This window comes from Lissotriton vulgaris, chromosome 6, assembly GCF_964263255.1.
Source record: "Lissotriton vulgaris chromosome 6, aLisVul1.2, whole genome shotgun sequence".
NCBI lineage: Eukaryota > Metazoa > Chordata > Amphibia > Caudata > Salamandridae > Lissotriton > Lissotriton vulgaris.
The window spans coordinates 1838595712-1838614670 of NC_141694.1; the positions used below are offsets into that span (position 1 = coordinate 1838595712).

General features: G+C 46.3%; 1 protein-coding gene across 1 annotated transcript in view; it reads left to right on the forward strand.

The window, feature by feature from the left end:
• TMEM214 (transmembrane protein 214) overlaps positions 1 to 18959 on the forward strand; it is a 357109-nt gene that overhangs the window by 283562 nt on the left and 54588 nt on the right. Inside the window, exons 14-15 of the mRNA XM_086928122.1 lie at positions 11988 to 12084; positions 14598 to 14766. Of these exons, the coding sequence (XP_086784248.1) occupies positions 11988 to 12084; positions 14598 to 14766 (266 nt within the window). The remainder of the gene's footprint in view (positions 1 to 11987; positions 12085 to 14597; positions 14767 to 18959) is intronic.

Here is an 18959-nt window from a genome sequence, read left to right on the forward strand (position 1 = left end):
AGTTACTTACCTGTAAACAGGTGGTTCTCCAGTATTGGTGTCTTTCATAGATTCACATGCAACCCGCCCGCCTTCCCCCAGAGACTCTCTCTTGTAGCATGGGACTTCACTCCTGTGCGGGAAAATCTGAGAGCCTGAGCCTCTGGGGAGAACATTCTGGTGGGTGCTGTCGCCTGATTGGCTGAAATTTGGACTAACACATAATGACCTAGATAGTCACGAAAGTGGAAGTTTTTTCTACTGTAGCTGGGGCTACTTACTTCCTGGTTTGGTATTTCTGTAATATGCTATATATTTTATGGCATTTTATTGCTTTTTTATGTACCGTGAGACTCCTACTCCGACGACGGGGAATGATTCAGGCATGTGAATCTATGAAAGACACCAATACTGGAGAACCACCTGTTTACAGGTAAGTAACTATTGTTCTTCTCCATCAATGTGCTGAAGTCACATCTGTGCCCCTCTCAGAAGCTCCTCTTCATCGGAGCGGTTCTGGATTCGGCGCAGTTTCGAGTTTATCCTCCCGAACAGCGGGTTCGGGATATTCACGCTCTGATTCCGATCTTTTACCCTTTATCCCGAGTCTCGGTCAGGTTGACGCTGCGGCTTCTGGGGCTGATGGCCTCCTGCATCCTTCTGGAGCATCACCCCAGGTGGCGGATGAGGGCTCTGCAGTGGGACCTGAAGTTTCAGTGGGCCCAGCATCAGGGCAACCTGTCCGACCACATCCGGATCTCGGAGGGTACTGCGAGACAGTTGCAGTGGTGGCTCAAGGACCGCGATTAGCTCAGCGGCAGATCCCTCTCCCTACCCCAACCGGAGCACCTAGTAGTGACAGATACGTCCCTACTGGGATGGGGGGTGGCGTCTGAACTCTGACGTGGCGCAAGGTCTCTTTCAGCAGTGGAGAGAGCCTTGGTTAGATCTATTCGCCACCGAAGAGAACGCTAAATGTCATCAGTTCTGCACGTTGGCATTTCCAAGGTGGCACTCGCTTGGAGACGCTTTTCGTCGCAAGTGGAGCTGTGGTCTGTTGTACGCCTTTCCGCCTAAACCACATCTGCCCAGAGTGCTGAAGAAGATCCGGCGAGACCGGGCCAAAGACATCCTTGTGGCTGCGGACTAGGCACGAAGATACTGGTATCACGAGCTACTCTGCATGTCAGTCGATCCCCCGGTTCGTCTGCCTCTTCAGGAGGACCTTCTGTCGCAGCAGCTGGGGACGGTCCTCCACCCGAACCTGTCCAATCTCCACCTACATGCGTGGAGATGGAGCGGCGACAGTTGAGGCCATTTGACTTGCCTCCTGAAGTCTGTGATGTGATTCTGGCAGCCAGGCGTCCCTCCACAAAATCGGTATACGCCTGCAGGTGGAACAAATTTGTGGCATGGTGCACAGCAAAGGCTGTGGATCCACTCTCTGCCCCCCTTTCGGAGGTTCTCCTCTTTCTTCTTTCTCTTGCCCAGCAGGGCTCTGCTCTGGGCACTATCAAAGGCTACCTCTCAGCCATTTCAGCCTTCTTGAGGCTTCCTGATCAGCCTTCTCTTTTCAAGTCCCCGGTTGTAAATAGATTCCTGAAAGGCATCACACACGTTTCCTCCTGTTCCTTTTGTGATGCCTCAGTGGGACTTGAACCTTGTTGTAACCTCTTTGATGTGCTCTCCTTTCGAGCCACTTCACAATTGCCCTCTTCGTCTTCTGACTCTTAAGACTGCATTCCTGGTGGCCATCACCTCTGCCAGGAGAGTGTGTAACTCCAGGCTCTATCTTCTAAGTCTCCTTTCCTCTCTGTCCATCCGGACAAAGTTGTCTTGAGGACTCGTCCTTCTTTCCTGCCTAAGGTGGTTACAGCCTTTCATATCGGGCAGTCCATCACCTTGCCCACCTTCTTTCCGTATCCCTCAAAAGAGGAAGAGAGGCTCCACCGTCTGGACCCCAAACGTGCGCTCTTGTTCTATCTAGACCTCACACGCCAGTACCGGGTGGACGACCAGCTCTTTGTTGGTTACGTGGGCGCTAAGAAGGGACGGGCGGTGCACAAGCGGACCATCTCTCGGAGGGTCGTGTTGTGCATCAGGGTCTGTTACTCCTTGGCGAAAAAGGAGCCTCCTGTTGGGCTGAGAGCCCATTCCACTCGGGCCACGGCAGCTACTACTGCCCTGGGTCGGGAAGTCCCCTTGCAGGACATCTGTCAGGCAGCTACGTGGACTTCACTGCGCACGTTTGCTAGACATTACTGCCTGCACAGCTAAGTCCGGAGAGATGGCTTTTTCGGCTTTTCCGTTCTCCAGGACTTTCTGGTGTGATCTTGGTTCGCAGACCCACCACCGGGGTTGGTATTGCTGGGGTATCTATTCTAAGGTAAGGAATCTAACACTAACCTGTTTCTTTCAGGTGCACAAGTTACTTCCCTTCAGTAACAATATATCTGTAAGAAACAGTAGTTAGTGTTAGATTCCTTACCGTCCCACCAATCCTCCCCGTTCTGCGAACCAATATCTAGGGTTACGGTATCTCCCTTGCACAGCCCTAGTTTATTGGCACCAGTGTCGGTTTCTATCATGGCTCTGCGTTCCTGGCGCAGAAAGCTATGTACAGAACTGACGTCAGCGCCCGTGGGCGGCGTCGAAGTACTCCGACGTCAACCAAGCGATCACGACGCCGCTGACTGACGCGGAGCTTCAGACGACGCCTACCGATGCGCATGGGTACTGCTACGCAAAACTTTCTGGATCCAGTCGGACGCCTGGGGATATTCTAAGGTAAGGAATCTAACACTAACTACTGTTTCTTAGAGATATATCGTTACCGAAGGTAAGTAACTTGTGCTTTAGAGCTTTTGAGGCAAGACCGTGTTAATCAAAACAGGCACAAACCTCCTGGTGTTACTTGCTGAAAGGTGGCTCTCACTCACCACAGGTCTCAGCACTGGTGCAGAAGATTTGGCATTGGGCAATATACCATCACACACCACATAGCAGAGTTAACTGCTTTGAGTGGACAATAACTTTGCGTGCCTGCTCAGCAGGCCACATCGACAAGTCTTCAAATGGGAACTCTACCCACAAGTTCTACTACCAAGCCTTATTTCCAATGTTGGGTGCTCCCTCAAATAGCTAAGCGCGGAAAGGAAAAATGGCAATCGGGTAGTTGAGCTACCAGTCTTATTCCCCTAACCCGTCCCCCCCCCCCCGTCTCGGTAGCCCAGAGGGCCCATTTTACCCTAGTCGTGAAACAGGCTCTCGTTAATTATATTCACAGAACTAAATCTTTTTGTAAGACTCAACAGTTTTTTATCGCATTTGCTAAACCTCATCATTAAATGTATCCAAACTTCCTACCTTAAAGCCAAAAAGGTTTTTCTTGTCTCCCCTCAGACTACACTCTGCTTGACAAAAGGGGGCAACCATAGCTTTCTTAGGGAATATTCCCATAGCTGACTTCTGTAAAGCAGCAAACACAAGGAGATGATGGACGGAGTGCTGAAACTTTCAGACACTCTTCCCCCAGTCACAGATCTGGGTTGAATCCATCATCGTTCTTTAGCTCACTTCTCCACCCCAGTTCAGAACCAGCCATATGCAAATCATTCTTGACCCTGTTTCTCGTGGGAACAGTCCAGCCCGACCTGCCAAGCCAGGTTATCCTGGGATCGTTTTCGGGGTAACACCCCTCATCAGCCAGGCTAGCTTGAATCCAGTGGTAAAGTGAGCAAGGGACCCATGTCTGGGCATACCCTGCCAACTTAGGGTGAACAAAGCGAACATCCTTGTTCTTTAGCTCAGTTCGCCACACCAGTTTCCCATAAGGAACAGGGTCAAGAATGATTTATATATGGCTGGGTCTGAACTGGGGTAGCGAAGTGAGCTAAAGAACTGTGATGGATTCAACCCAGATCTGTGACTTGGGTTGAGTGTCTGAAAAGTTTCAGCGCTCCATCTATCATCTCCTTGTGTTTGCTGTGTTCGCCCTAAGTTGGCAGGGTATACCCAGACGTGGGTTCCTTGCTCACTTTGCCACTGGATTCAAGATAGCCTGACTGATACGGGGTGTTACCCCGAAACCGGTCCCAGGATGCTTGTTTCCAGTCCAGGGAAGACTACTCTGACCCTGTCCCTCAGTTCCATGAGGGACAGGGTCAAGACACATTTGCATATGGCTGGGTCTGAACTGGGGTGGCGAAGTGAGCTGAAAAGTTTCAGCTCTCCGTCCCATCTCCTTGTGTTTTTTCTGTAAAGCCGCTACATGGTCAACCCAACAAACCTTTACTAAGCTTTACTGTGTGGATATTCTTGCTTGTCAACAGGCTAGTATCGGCCAAGCAGTCTTAAAAACTCAGTTACTGATAGCTGCACTATCCACGACGTTTGGGAGTACTGCTTTACAGTGTGTCCAGCCACCCGTGCTGCAAACTAAATAAGTTACTTACCCTGAAAGCATCTGTTCATAGCTTGTAATGCTGTAGATTCACATGCACCTACCCTCCTCCAAGAAGTCAGTGTCTTGTTGCACATCTCTGTAACATTAACACTGGTTACTCCTTACTCAAGTTGTCTGAGTGAAAAACAATTTAACAATGGAATACTTGCCCACGTGCAGTGCCAACTAATGTAGGAGTCAAGGGGTACCTAGTGTCTCAAAAAGACTTCTTCAAATGAAAACAACTTGCAATGTCCAAGCCCTACACTAGATGGCAGGAGTATGCAGGGCATGTGAACCTGCAGCACTACAAGTTATAAATAGATACCGGGTAGATAACATATTCCGTTAAATATGCTAGTTACCAAAAGATTCCTACAGCGGCCAAGGAGCTGCCCCCTCCACATATGGCACAAGCGCCACAGTGGAGTTTACATTTGGTTCTGTCAGGATTGATGAGCCTTCGGGTTGGGCCTTTGCAACAGATAGTAATAAAATATTCAACAAAAATGCTTTAAGCCCTCAAATATGCATTCACAAGAACAAAGTAGCTAGAAGAACTCATCCACAAGTTCTTCCAAAGATGTTTTTTTCAGTGCCTGTCAGTCCGACAATACAATTGCTGTCCTTTTTTGTTTTTGTTTTTCTTATTCGTCCAAGTCCATGTCCATGTAAACTTCCACACTCATGACTATCCTAGTCATTTTGTATAGCCCAAACTGCAGCCAATCAGGCGACAGCACCCACCAGAAAGTCCTCTGCCATCACCTTCAATCTCAGCGCCAGGAAACCTACAGTGTCAGTGCGCTCTACAAGTGTAGCTTAACATTAACATTAACAGAGGCTCAGGCTCTCAGATTTTCTACCGCACGTCGTGTGAAGGGAGTCTCCCTGAGCTCTGCTCAGTACTTCTCTTTTTTCCTTCAAGATCCTGGATTTTAGGATGTCTTCTTCTAAGAAATCTTTATTCAGGCCTTGTGACACGCTCCAGTTTTTCAAGGAAAATCCCCATAAGAAGTGCATTTACTGCCTGTACCCAGACCATCAGGTGAAGGACTGCAAGATTGGTAGGACCTTCCCTCGGAAGACCCTCAAGAAACAGGAAGGGCAGCTTGCTTTTGTGGCTACAAAAGCTCAAGGATTAAGATAATCCTGTTTCTGAGGTAGGCAGTATTGCCTCTGGGTCTACTACAGCTTCTAGGAAGAAAGCTGCTGAAGAGGTGTTATCTTCTCCTGGAGCCAAGATTGGGTAAGAAGCAACAATCTTCTAAGGGGTCTGAGACGCCTTCTACTTCTAAGGCTACTCCCCCTGCTAAGAACAAACGTTTGCCATCCACACCCCCGAGAAGAGCGACCAGAAATTTACCAAAAGAAACAGCTTTTGAGAAGACTTTACCTCAGAAGAAGACCCTGTCGTCGACGACGCCATCGACTTATATTTCCGTTAACTCAACATCTACGTCTACGGTAACTTTCTCTTATCCTAAACCAGAGATGATTATGTCGACAGCGTCTTCTCCGTCAACGTTGGTCTATTTCTCTGTCAAGCCTATCATGTTGACGAGAGAATCTTCATCTGCCATAGTCGGTGCCCCGTCGACGGCCAAGCTTAAGACGATTCCATCAACGATAGCTTCATCATCGACGGTTGCTCCATCATCGTCGACTACCATCCCGTCGTTGACGAGCTCGTCGACGATACCTACACCGTCGACGACTAGACCGCCGACGAAGGCTCCATCGTTGACGAAGACTTCATCGTCAATGACAAAACCTTACTAGTCGGCAAGACAACTTTATCGTCCACGACGAACTTATCGTCAGGATCCAAGCCCCCGTCGACGAGCACGTCTATGGTGCCTCCGTCGATGCTGCAACTGTCTACATGTACCACCATGCAGGTTTGGTCAACTTCTAGGGCGTTTACATCTACACCGAAGCCTTCCTTGCTTCAGAGACGCGGTTCTGGACTAGAACCTTTATCTCCATTACACCCATCACTGCAAACAGTACCCTTGCAAGTCCCTAACAAGTTGCTGGACTTTGGTAGTGAGGAAGATTCTGACTAGGATGAAAGGTTTGGAACAGCAACAAGTCCTTCGGAGTTGCACATCAAGTACCAAGAAGAGGACGATCAAGATGGCCAATCTTCGCTTTAGCATGTAAGATCACCCATTACTGGTGTTCCCACAGCTCAGATTCCGGTAGCATTGCTAACAAATTTACAGCACATGCTGAATGACTATTACAGGCGTTTTCTACCTTCTGAGTCAGCGGGCTCTGTGCCTCCAATGCCTGTGGTGCAAACGTCCATGTCTGCTCTCAGGTCTCCAAGACCTCCTCCGCCTGTAGCTTCCCATCATCATGAAGAACACCAATCTTCTGACGAAGAAGAGAGAGAGGAAGGTGAAGTTGATGACAGATTCTTGTTGTCGGAGTGGGACGATTATCTGGTCCAAACACCTTCACCTTCACCTCCAGTTACCGCAGATTCACCTCCAGTGGATTTTGGAGGATTCCATCTTCTTATGGAAAGAGCTACACAATGTTTCCATATTCAGATGGAGACTACACAACAGGAATGCTTCCTCTATGATTTCAAGGACCAGCCAAGGAAGCAGACTAAGTCAATACCAATTATTGACTTCATCTGGAAAGAGGGAATTAAGGTCATGTCTACTCCTGCATCTATCCCTCCAGTACTGCCGAGATTAGATAAAAAATATAAGGCTCCTGAAAAGTCCCCAGCTTGCCTTCTGGGACACCCGAAGTTAGATTCGGTGATCATACAAGCTGTACAGAAGCGATCCAGAAATCCTTCCTCCCCAATCGCAGCCCCACCGGATAGAGACGGCAGGCGTCTGGATGCTATTGGGAAGCATGTGTCTACAATGGCAGCAACTACAGTCCAGGCTGCCAACTCTTTAGCTATCCTGGGTCTGACATCTCGCCGTATATCAACATGCTTCCAGAACCTTCCAAAGCAGAAGCTCTGAAAATACTGCAGGAGGGGGGAGAGAATCTCGGCTGAGATTGATTCAGCAGTTGATGTGGCTTCGACTGGTTTCAGACAGTTAGCTGGGGCTGCTGTCCTACGCAGGCAAGGCTAGCTAAGAGCGACTTCGTCCTGCCAGGAGGTGCAAGCTAAGGTGTTGGACATGCCTTTCGATGGAGAATTTTTGTTTGGCTCGCAGGTAGAGGAACCCTTGCAGACAATCAAAAAAGACACGGAGACAGCTAGGACCCTTGGCACCTTACAATTTCGGAAGCCGCCCTTTCGGGGTTTGAGAGGACGTGGATCGTCCACTACTAGAGGAAGTTATAATCAACAATCTTCCTACAGACAAGGGAATCAAATTTACCAATCCCAACGTTTCCAGTCTTACGGCCAGCGCAACACAAATTATTCCCAGAATAAAAGAAAGCCTGCCTACATCGGAAAGGATTCACATAAAAGACAATGATTTTCATCACCTGCCACCGCTACTGCCGCATTCCCACATAAAAATTGGAGGACAGATCTCAACATTCTACTCAAAATGGTCCTCAATAACTTTATACAGGTGGGTCTTGGACATTGTGGCCAAGGGCCATGCCCTCGAATTCGAAAAGTTTCCTCCAAATGTTCCCCCTCCAGCTCATCTCAAGGAGTTTTTTTCCCAGATCAATCTGATGTGAAAAAAGGAGCAATTGAAAAAGTCCCTCAGGTTCAGAGAGGAACAGGATTCTATACCAGATTCTTTCTAATAAAGAAGAAATCTGGGCAATGACGTCCAATTCTGGATCTTCCTGCCCTCAACAAGTACTTGAAAAAGCGAACGTTTCGGATGCTATCGCTCCAAGAAATAATGCATCTTCTCTCAGCGGGGAGAGTACATGGCCACCTTGAACCTTCAAGATGCCTATTTCCACATTCCCATTTTACCCCGTCACAGGAAGTTCCCGCGTTTCAGAGTGGCTGGCAGGGATTTTCAATTAGAGGTCCTCCCCTTTGGGCTGTGTTCAGCGCCCAGGGTGTTTACGAAGGTCCTGGTTCCAGTAGCAGCACACCTCCGGCTGGAGGGAATACAAATATTTCCCTACTTAGACGATTGCCTTATCAAGGCGAGTTCTTACGCAAATACAGACAACCACGTCCAATGGTGTCTGTCTCTCTTCCAGTCACTGCGTCTCCATCAATCTCGGCAAGTCACAGCTAGAACCGTCTCAAAGACAAGCTTTCTTGGGAGCAACCTTGGACACGCAACTGGTCCGAGCTTTCGTATCGGACTAGAGACTAGAAAGGATACAAGACATGGCTCGGACTTTACTAGCAAGAAAGTCAGTTTCAGTACGACAGTTCAAGTCTTTTCTGGGGATGACTTCTTGCATTCCTTTGATACAGAATTGCCGCCTCAGGATGAGGCCTCTTCAGTAAGAACTCAACCTGCAATGGCTGCCGGTCTCCGGCTCATTCGAAAATCTCATCCGAATCACCCCTCGCATCCGAGGAGCCCTTCTCTGGTGGATTCAGGAGAGAAATGTACAACAGAGTTGCGCGTTCCTTCAAGACGCACCAAACTTCACAATCACCACAGACGCTTCTCTCGAGGGTTGGGGAGCACATCTTCAAGGGCTGACGGTCAGCGGGAGATGGAGCCCTCAACAAAAGGTCTGGCACATCAATCTGTTGGAGTTAAGAGCCATCTTCCTAGCACTCAAGTCCTTTCGCGCAATCATTCAAGAGGCCACGGTATTAGTTCGCACAGACAATAATACAAACATGCATTATTTGAACAAACAGGGAGGAACCCGGTCGGTTTGTCTGTCTCAAGAAGCCCAGGAAATATGGGCATGGGCAAAAAGACACAGAGTCAATCTTTTGGCTATCCATGTACCGGGAACTGCAAACGTTCTTGCGGCCACCCTCAGCAGGTCAACCGTGTCCACCCACGAATGGGAACTTCATCAACCAACGGTGGATCGGATTTTTCAACAGTGGGGTCATCAAGATCTAGCCCTCTTTGCGACCGAGAAGAACAGCAAATGCCTGTTCTTTGCAAGCTGGCATCCCCACAAGGACTCTCAGGGGAATGCGTTTTCAATCAACTGGTCTCAAATATATGCTTACGCCTTTCCTCCGATACCGTTGGTTCCCAGAGTTCTCCGGAAGATGAAGAAAGAACTTGTCGCCAGATTCTCATCTCCCCCAGGTGGCCTCACCAATACTGGTTCACCGAGCTCCTTCTTCTATCGGAGTGCGAACCAATTCAGTTTCGACCACTACCGAATCTCCTCTCCATTCAGGATGGTCAGATTTACCATCCAGACCCAGCTTCTCTGAAATTAGCGGCTTGGAGCCTGAGTACCTTGAATTCGCCCATCTGAATATCCCTGCAGATTGTAAGGAGGTACTAGCAAAAGCAAGAGCACCTGCTACAATAAAGACATACAGACTTAAATGGAAAATATTCTGTATCTGGTGTCACTCGGCTGGGATTCATCCTTTCCAAGCAAGGCCGGATCAGATATTGCCTTTTTTCTTACACCTGGCAAGATCAGGTTTATCGCACGCAACACTAAAGGGTTTCCTGGCAGCCATTTCAAGGTATCGTCAGGATGGGTCCACTTCGCTTTACTCTTCAAGAATAATGCAGCAGTTCTTTAAAGGAATTTTCAGAATGTTTCCTCTGGTACGTCATCCACCTCCATCATGGCATCTCAATATAGTGTTAGCGCAGCTCAGGCGCCACCCTTTTGAACCAATTCACAGAGTGGATTTAAAATTTCTTACATGGATAGTGTCTTTTTTGTTAGCTTTGACTTCATCAAGAAGTCAGTGATGTCCAGGCTTTCACTGTCCATCCACCTTTCTTAAAGTTCACGTCTCATTCAGTAGTGCTCCGCACAAACCCAAAATGTATGCCTTCAGACTTTCACCTGAACAAACCAGTCCTCTTAAGAACATTTTTTCCTAACCCGCAATCCCCTGTGGAAAGGGCATTGCATACACTTGACATCAAGAGGTGTTTAAAGTTCTATTTGCAAAGGGCCTCTGCAATACGCAAATCTGATCAATTGTTTGTCGCTTATGGAAAAATTCGACAAGGACATGCAGTGTCTAAACAAACAATAGCTAGATGGATCTCTGCGGCTATTGACTTTTGCCATATACAAGCAGGAAGACCTTTACAAGCAACTCCAAGGGCGCACTCTACAAGAGCCGTGTCTTCCTCAACTGCTCTTTTTTCGCTGGAGTTCCTCTGCAACAGATCTGCAGAGCAGCAACCTGGTCCAGCAGACGCCTATTTATGCTTATTATGTACATTCTCATGTAATTGCAAATTTCATGCTTTTAGAAATGAGACATTTTATTATATGATCATGTGTTTTTTCATATGTACAGACTTATGCTACAAATAGCGTCTTCCAAGCATGGATATATACTGCGATCTACTCTGATTCAGGCATGTGAATCTATGAAAGGCACCCCAAATACTGGAGAAGAACAATAGTTACTTACCTGTTATCTGTGGTTCTCCAGTATTGGTGTCTTTCATAGATTCACATGCAACCCGCCCACCTCCCCTCAGAGGCTCATATGCTAGATTGGTTTACCATCACTCCTTGCGAGAAAATCTGAGAGCCTGAGCCTCTGGGGAGAACATTCTGGTGGGTGCGGTCGTCTGATTGCCTGCAGTTTGGGCTATACAAAATGACTAGGATAGTCATGAGTGTTGAAGTTTTTTCTCCTGTAGCTTAGGCTACTTTACTTCCTGGTTGGTTATTACCAGGTTTTTTTCTATGTTATTATGGCATATTATTGCTTTTTTATGTACCGTGGGACTCCCTCTCTGACGACGGGAAATTATTCAGGCATGTGAATCTATGAAAGACACCAATACTGGAGAACCACAGATTACAGGTAAGTAATATTGTTCTTCTACTCTAATATTGCTCTATCAATTTGGATAAGAGCATTACAGAGATGTGCTCTACTAAATGATGTATAGCATTAACTGTACTGTTTTGTCAGAGGGCAGGAAATTTCCATGTAAGAAAATTGTGTTGCACTTAGTAACTTCTATTCCTGGTTCTCCATCTTAAAAAAAAAAAACCTACCTGTGCAATACTTTATATTTTTAATATAATGGTATGTTTCCAACAGTGGCAAAAAGTTACTAAACATCACAGTTGCTTTTACAATCAATAATAGTGGTTGTAGTGAAAACAATGAGCAAAACCATATTCTCAGGCATAGGAAAGGTTTTTGAAAAACTTTTCCCTTTTATAGAACATGTTCTGCATTCCCTGACACAAATACAACTTTTGGATTGTTTATACATTTAATGAAGGCGCTCATGATAGCTAATTAGGTTACAAAGTAAATAATTTTCCTTAACTGCCAAAGTTACAACTTTTTTATAAATTGTATACGGCAATGCTATTTTTATTGTATGCAAAATTCCTTGCTCCTCCGTCTTTATATAATAACCTATCATTGCAGTTACAGTGATTGTCTTTTAATATATATTCTTCCCCCGGTCAGACACCTATATTTTAATTTGCAAACATTTCATTTTAGCCTCCTCCTCTGCTCTTGTCCTGCGAAATTCTGGCATACTGTCTGTTTCTCAGCAAGCTTGGAGTAAAGTTTCTCACTACTCTGCAGAAGGATACAGGTTAGTGTTGCCTAATTAAACTCACTTTCTTCCAGAGTTTTGTTTCCTCCTCTGAAAAATTCTTGTGATGTCATGCTGAGGCATACCTTCTGGTACTGAACCAAATTTGTTTTGACTTTTCAATGTATAGCAGTTCTTTTATGACCACGCTCCATTATGCAAAAAAAAACAAAAAACGAATCCTCTAGTGGATTTGTCTGCAAGTCCTGCTCTTTGATGCACCCGAAGAGAGCTGGAATCAAGTCTTTCTGCATAGGACCTGCAAGGCACCCTGAAGCAGTCCTCATCCCCCTCCTTCAGATAAGTGCTCACACAGGCTGTTATCCCTTGTGTTTCTTCTAGCAAAAAACACAAGAAAGGCTATAGGTGGGAAAAGTCTCTTCCTTGTCATATGATCCTATTTCATTTGTAAAATAAAAGGTGACTCAACCATTCCCTACTGGATCTGCAACCTTCCCCAGATTGAACCCGTTCGGCAGGCCACCTTGAACATTTTCAAGACAACCCACTATCCTTTGCCCTTTGGGTTTAGCGAATTACAAGCTATTTGGCCCTACTATCTTTCGCTGTGTTCTATCCAGGTAAACGGGTAACATGACCAAAGGTTGTGTCTGTCTACCACCTGGTCTAGTCTATCACTCTTGCATCCTTCTTTCTTCCTTCTCATCCAGACATGGAAGAGCAGCAACTGCCTAGGCTGGACCCCAGGCTTGCTGTATCTTACTACATTGACTGCACAAGACAGGATGAAGTTGATAATAAACAGCTGTTTGTGAGATTCGATGGAGCCAAGAAGAGCAAATCAGTGACCAAGAGCTTCAATCCACTTTTATGAATTGTCCCAGAAAGACCCTCCGGTTGGCTTTCAAACCAAATTTGCAAGGGCTGCTGCTTCTTCAGCTCTCACTCAGCCACTGCTAATGTTGCATGGCATGACTTCCTACTACTCAATCCCACCTCCTGAGAACAATTCTTTAATACTCATTCATAAAGTGAAGCATATGCAGGAAGAAGTATCCATCAGAAGAAAATAATCCTGGTCTTGGGATTCTCTGTGAATTCATAGACAGTAGTATATCTGTGTACGTGTGAGATCCCAGAACACTATTTTTTTTAAACAAAACGTTGTTCAAAAGAGTCAATAATTTCTAACTACTTGCACTTATCCCCAATCTATCCCCTTTTTTAAAATCATATGAATATGGGGAAATATAGCCACTTACTAATAGGCTTGGCACACACTGTGTCAAGAGTGTGGAATTCCTTTTGCCCAATGCCCAGATCATATTGTTTGGGTCCAGGAAAAGTTTCTGTGGCTATGTTGCCCTCTGGTCAAGCATGCTTCTCAGTCGCCCTTTTGGGAGGGAGACCATTCAGCTCAAGGCACATGGTCTTCTATGGCAAAACTGTATAGCCATGTGGAAACTTTAATAGATAACTATTCTATGCATCAAATACTTCAGGTGTCTTGAGGGGGAAAGCATGATACTGTCTGATTTGGTGGAGATCCTTAGGGCGCCATGGTACTGTTTGTGTGTACACACAAGATAAATCCTTTCTGCCTGGAATCATGTGAGCTTTGTTGAAGCGTACTTCAAACAATTAGTGTGTCCTCGTGGTGCACACTAATGTTGATTAAATAATCGTTCCTTTTTTTCACCAGATTTATCATAACTGGGTACAGTTCACAGATTTATGATTCAGTCATTCCTTTCTTATTATCCCAAACATTCGCATCGTATTGAAATCGAGATAGCATGTGGCATTGGGGTGTGGACTTTCGTCAATGTTGGTGACATCCCAAATAAGGAATCAAAAGTACCTGCTAATTTTCACTTTTTTCCTGCCCTTCATGGGTGCTTCATCCACAGCAGTTTTTTTCTCTTTCTTTTTAAAATTTTGTTTTGTGTGGTTTTTTTGGGGTTTTTTTCTAAGCCATGTGGAAAATATCACAGACTGAACTAATCCAAAAGTCAAAAATTTCTGGTGTTTAACCCCTTCCATGCTCATGACGAGCTCAGCTCGTCATGAGGCACAGTTGAGCTGTGCTGATGACGAGCTTGTCATAAATAGGGCCAAAATGCAATTTCCAGCACAGGGGAAAAATAACCACAACAGCGATGTGGTTAATACAGGTGAGGGTATCTCATAAAGAAAGGAACAATAAGGAAATTGGCTAAGATGATGGTAGGGGAGCTTTTGCAGCTTGAAGGGAAAATGTTGAATGTCGGGAGTAGCAAACGGAACAAGATGATGAGCGGAGTGCTGTAACTTTTCAACCACTCACCCCTAGTCACAGATCTAGGTGTAATCCATTGTTCTTTTGCTCACTGTCGCCCTACTGGTGAGTAGTCATTTGTGTAGAGCACTAAAAGTGGGATGCAAAGAGCGGTAATGGGAATCTCTTTTTATATGTTTTATTTCTGTTTTTGGAAAACTGCAAATCTTTCAACATTTGGTCTGTTTATTGCAATTTAACGTAAAATGATGGGATTTTCTTCCCTCTTTTTCAGTTATTTAGAAGAAAACGTCCCATTTTACTATTCCGAAGTGGCAAAAGCTGTTGGTCCAAACTTGCAACTGACATGGGTGAAGATATTAGAGGCAGCTACTTATGTGTCTGATAAATGTTCTTATCAGATAGCCTGGGTGAAAGACAACTTACCCTGGTTTATTGAATGGGTAAGAGCTGCATTAGAAAATGCTGTTTTTTTTCCCACTTGTCACCTTGCACCATTGAATTGCTTTTATTCACCACCCTTTTGTTGGACTGACTCATCTTAATATCGCCTGCCTTCGTACTTAAACGTGTATGTTTAATAGAAAACTATAGTGCATGATAAAGTGTGCCGCAACTTCACCCAGAAAGTCTGAACTCGTATGCAAATTCATTGACTGTGCCAGAATATATTCTGCATATCATTGTTTTTAAATTATGGTATATCTAGGGTGTCCACATTGCATGAGCATTGAATACCTCTGGCCCAAGAATATTCCGGAATGGCATAATGCCAACAGAGCTGATGTTTATTTATTTTTTATTTTTATTTGATTTGATTTATATAGCTCACTATAACCCAGAGGTCTCTAAGCGCTTTGTCAGGGTCCGCTAGGCAATATAAAGGAGACATCTGGTTACAATTAAAGGCCGCTCCACGCTTGCTGGAAAAGCACAGTTTTTAATTTCAATGGAGTGCCACCTTTGTGGACAAGAGATGCATCATTGCTCCACCTACTTTGTATTTATCCGGCATTATTATCCATACGGAAATAACTTTTGCGGCCAATAATGAAAAGAGAACAAATAAGGACTTGTAGATCTGCCGAAAAAAAATGGTTAGGAGGCTCGACAGCACAATTGGCATGTAAAACAATAAAGTGTTTGAGTTTAGCTGCAAATGAACTAGAAAAAAGAGGCCGAGAACTTGAACCGGCAAGGCAAGCAAGGTGATGAAGTGCAGTTAATCAGTCTGCAGCCTACACAAGAACTATGTATTTTATAGCAAGACTCGCTATTAAAAGACTGAATGAATCAATAGTACTCTTTAAAAAGCTTTTATTATACATTTAACGAGAATTAATCAATTAATCTGAACTATGCTCATGAATTTTACATGTATTAGCGGTTATGCCGCACTTTTTATGATTTAAATAAAATCAAATAAAGTCATTTCTACTACTACTATTGCCACAAAAAAAATCCCGACCACCGTTTTTTGAGGGTAGGAGTACAAGAGTGTCCTAATATGACATGCATACCTTTCATGGTAGGGGGAGTAAATGGGTGTGTGCTTCCCTTCATCTTCCCCGCCAAACAAAAAAGAAGCCTGTGGTTAAGGGGTAGTGGTAAGGGTTTTGTTGGATATGGCATTCAATGTTATCACATAGCTCCCAGAAACAGTTTGGACTACAGGGTTTCTTATGTACATATATACCTATCCGATGCACATTATAACTTTTGTTCTTCTAATAGTGGTTAAACTCATTTCTTAAAGCCTTTAGACCAATGTACATTGTTGTATATCTTTTTAGAAACAAGGTTAGCTAATATTGAGATTTCAATCATGATGTATATTCAAAAGTAGCACTAGGTCTTTAAAGAGCCAGGTTGACTTCTATAATGGCTTTAAGCTATTTTTACTTCTCTGACTAAAGACTGGGCTTTGCCTACAAAAACACTGTTTGACTAATAGATATACTTCGTTCAGCATATTAATGTATTTCCTTCCATGTTTCACACTTTCAGGATTTGAACTTTCTATTGGGCCTGTCACCATGTTTTCACTTTTTGTGAAAATGTCCTTCCTGTGGCAATTCAAATATTGGAGTGCTTTATATTCTTGGCCAACTAGATTCCACATCTTGAATAGTACCCGTTTTGTCGGTAGAGGTCCAATGAAACCTTTCTGGGCTCACCAGAAAATCTCCTCAAAGGTAAAGTACCTTCAAGAGCCACCTAACATTTACCTGGAGGTGGGCCCTTGGCCAAACATAGGAGAAGGACATGTGCTGTCAGCACCTCAGCAGTGTCGAAGACCTTATTTAATCTTGCTTCATGGTCAGAAAAAAAGATGAAACCTTCGTTTAGTCAGGCATAGACATCAGATGAGGGCATGATCTGAAGTAACAGTTAGTTATAGATTCCTTACCTTAGAATTACCCCCAGCCGTCAGACTGTATGATGTCGAATGTCTTGATGCCGAAGAAAAAGTTACTTACCTTCGGTAACTATGTCTGTAAGAAACATAGGTTAGTTATAGATTCCTTACCTTAGAATTACCCCAGACGTCCGACTGGATCCGGAGAATTTTACGTCCGCATTACCCCTGCGCGTCGAAAGGTGTCGTCTGTCGGCTCCACGTTTGACATTGGCTTCGTGGTCTCCGAGATGACGTCGCGGCAGCGACTTACACGCCGCCCTCGTGCGCTGACGTCTGTTCTTTCTTTATCTGCGCCAGCCAGGGCAGATCCAGAGAGAGCAGTACCTCCAGTCACTTTTTGACTGAATCTTTGAGTCAACACCATTTTTGAGTCGATCGACTCCTGGTGCACGAGGGATGCTCGGTTTCAAGACTTGCGGGTCCTACCGAAAGCTGATGTCTGTGACGGATCTGCACCGCATGTGCCTATGGTGCTTGGATCAGGACCACAACCCCAAGTCATGTTCCGACTGCAAGACCATGAATCCAAAGTCTTTGCGGCAGCGGTCCTGAAAGCTTCTCGAGGCCCGGCAGTCCGCTCTGTTCGGGTTCCAGGTCGCTCGGGAGGTTGAGGAACCGGTCGCGGAGCCACCATCACCACTCTACTTTGAAGACTTCGCACTCCTCGGGAAAGTCTAAGCACAAGAATAAGTCGAAGAAGGACCTTCGCTCTTCGACTTCTCCCTGTCCGTCAGCTGACGCGACAAGAGATGCTTGTGTTGCTCCTCCCGTGGCTCTTATTTGCGGAGCGCGAAGAGTTGGCTCCGAGCTTCCCTCCCTTCCCGGGACCCGGAGCGACACCTGCCCAGCTTCGAGCTTTTTACGAAGTGATGTGTACCATCTTTGGGCAGCCCGACTCTGCTGGCGTGGCTTCGGGCCCCACAGACTCGGCTGGTGGCCCTGGGCCTTCGACGCTGGCGGCTTTGACCCCCAGCACCGCAGGGTCCCCTAGGATCCAGGCCTGGATCCAGATCGACGCCGGTCAACCTCATAACACCTCCCCCGGCGCCGAATCCACCAGCACCACATCTGCTAACGACTCCAGTTGTTTCCGCAACCAGCATCGACCCCTACCTCCACACTGACTTGGACATGTAGCCGGACCAACATCGGCCGACGCCAATGGCTACTTTTGTTCTCCTGTTCTACCCTTGTTCTTTTCAGGCAGATAGGCAACCAGAGGAGAGTGAGGAGGACTGGGAGGGGTCTGGAGACCCTCTAACTGACCGGTAGGGATATGCTCAGGACTGGAAAGAGGAGTAGGAGGATGCAAGTGGTCTGGATACCTCTCCAGACCTTGGCATGTTGTCTCCTCCTACTGTGGCTATGGAGGAGGGATCATCTTACGCAGTGGTGTTGCATAGGGCGACGAGGCTCTCAACCTCGAGCTACCTAGGGTGGGAGTCAGGACTAACCTCCTGACAGAGGTGCTTCAGCCTGCAGCGAGCTCTTCGGAGCCCCTGCTGCTGTTCAACAAAGCCATCAGACGTCCTTTGGGCACCAGGCGCAGGCCCAACACTGGGGCTCCAGTGGTTAGGATGACTACCCAACGCCACCGCCCGCCCCCCGGGCAACCCAATTTTCCTCTCCCAACACCCCACCCTGAGAGCTTGGTGATCCAAGCCTCTGCCTCCAAAGGAAGCGCCTTCCTTACTGCATCATGTAATAGGGAATTCAAAAAGCTGGACCATCTTAGGAAGATATTTTTTTCCTCCAGCTTGGGCGTGAGGTCCGTAAACGCTGTTACACCCACTCCGTGTAGGATACAGTGGCGCAGGTGCTGCCTCAGTGTCCGGAGGTGGCCCTGGCATTGCTCTCTTGTGCTGTCGCCGAGGGGAGAGACGCAGCAAAGTTTACGATTTGTTGTGGACTGGATACCGCCGACTCGCTAGGCAGAACGATTTCAACGTCTGTAGCCCTTCGACGCCACGCCTGGCTAAGGTCGACTGGTTTCTCCGGAGATGGAAAGTACCCTGATGGACAGGCCCTTCAAAGGTCGACGCCTATTCAGCGACAAGGCAGATAGTACACTAGAGCGCCTCAAGGACTCTGGGGCTACAGCCAAGTCCTTGGGCCTCTCCACCACCCATCCTGCACAGTCTGCCTTTCGCGGCTATGGAAGGGGTAGCCCGCCACGTTCACCCAGAGCCACAGGCCAGCGCACTCTACTCAGCC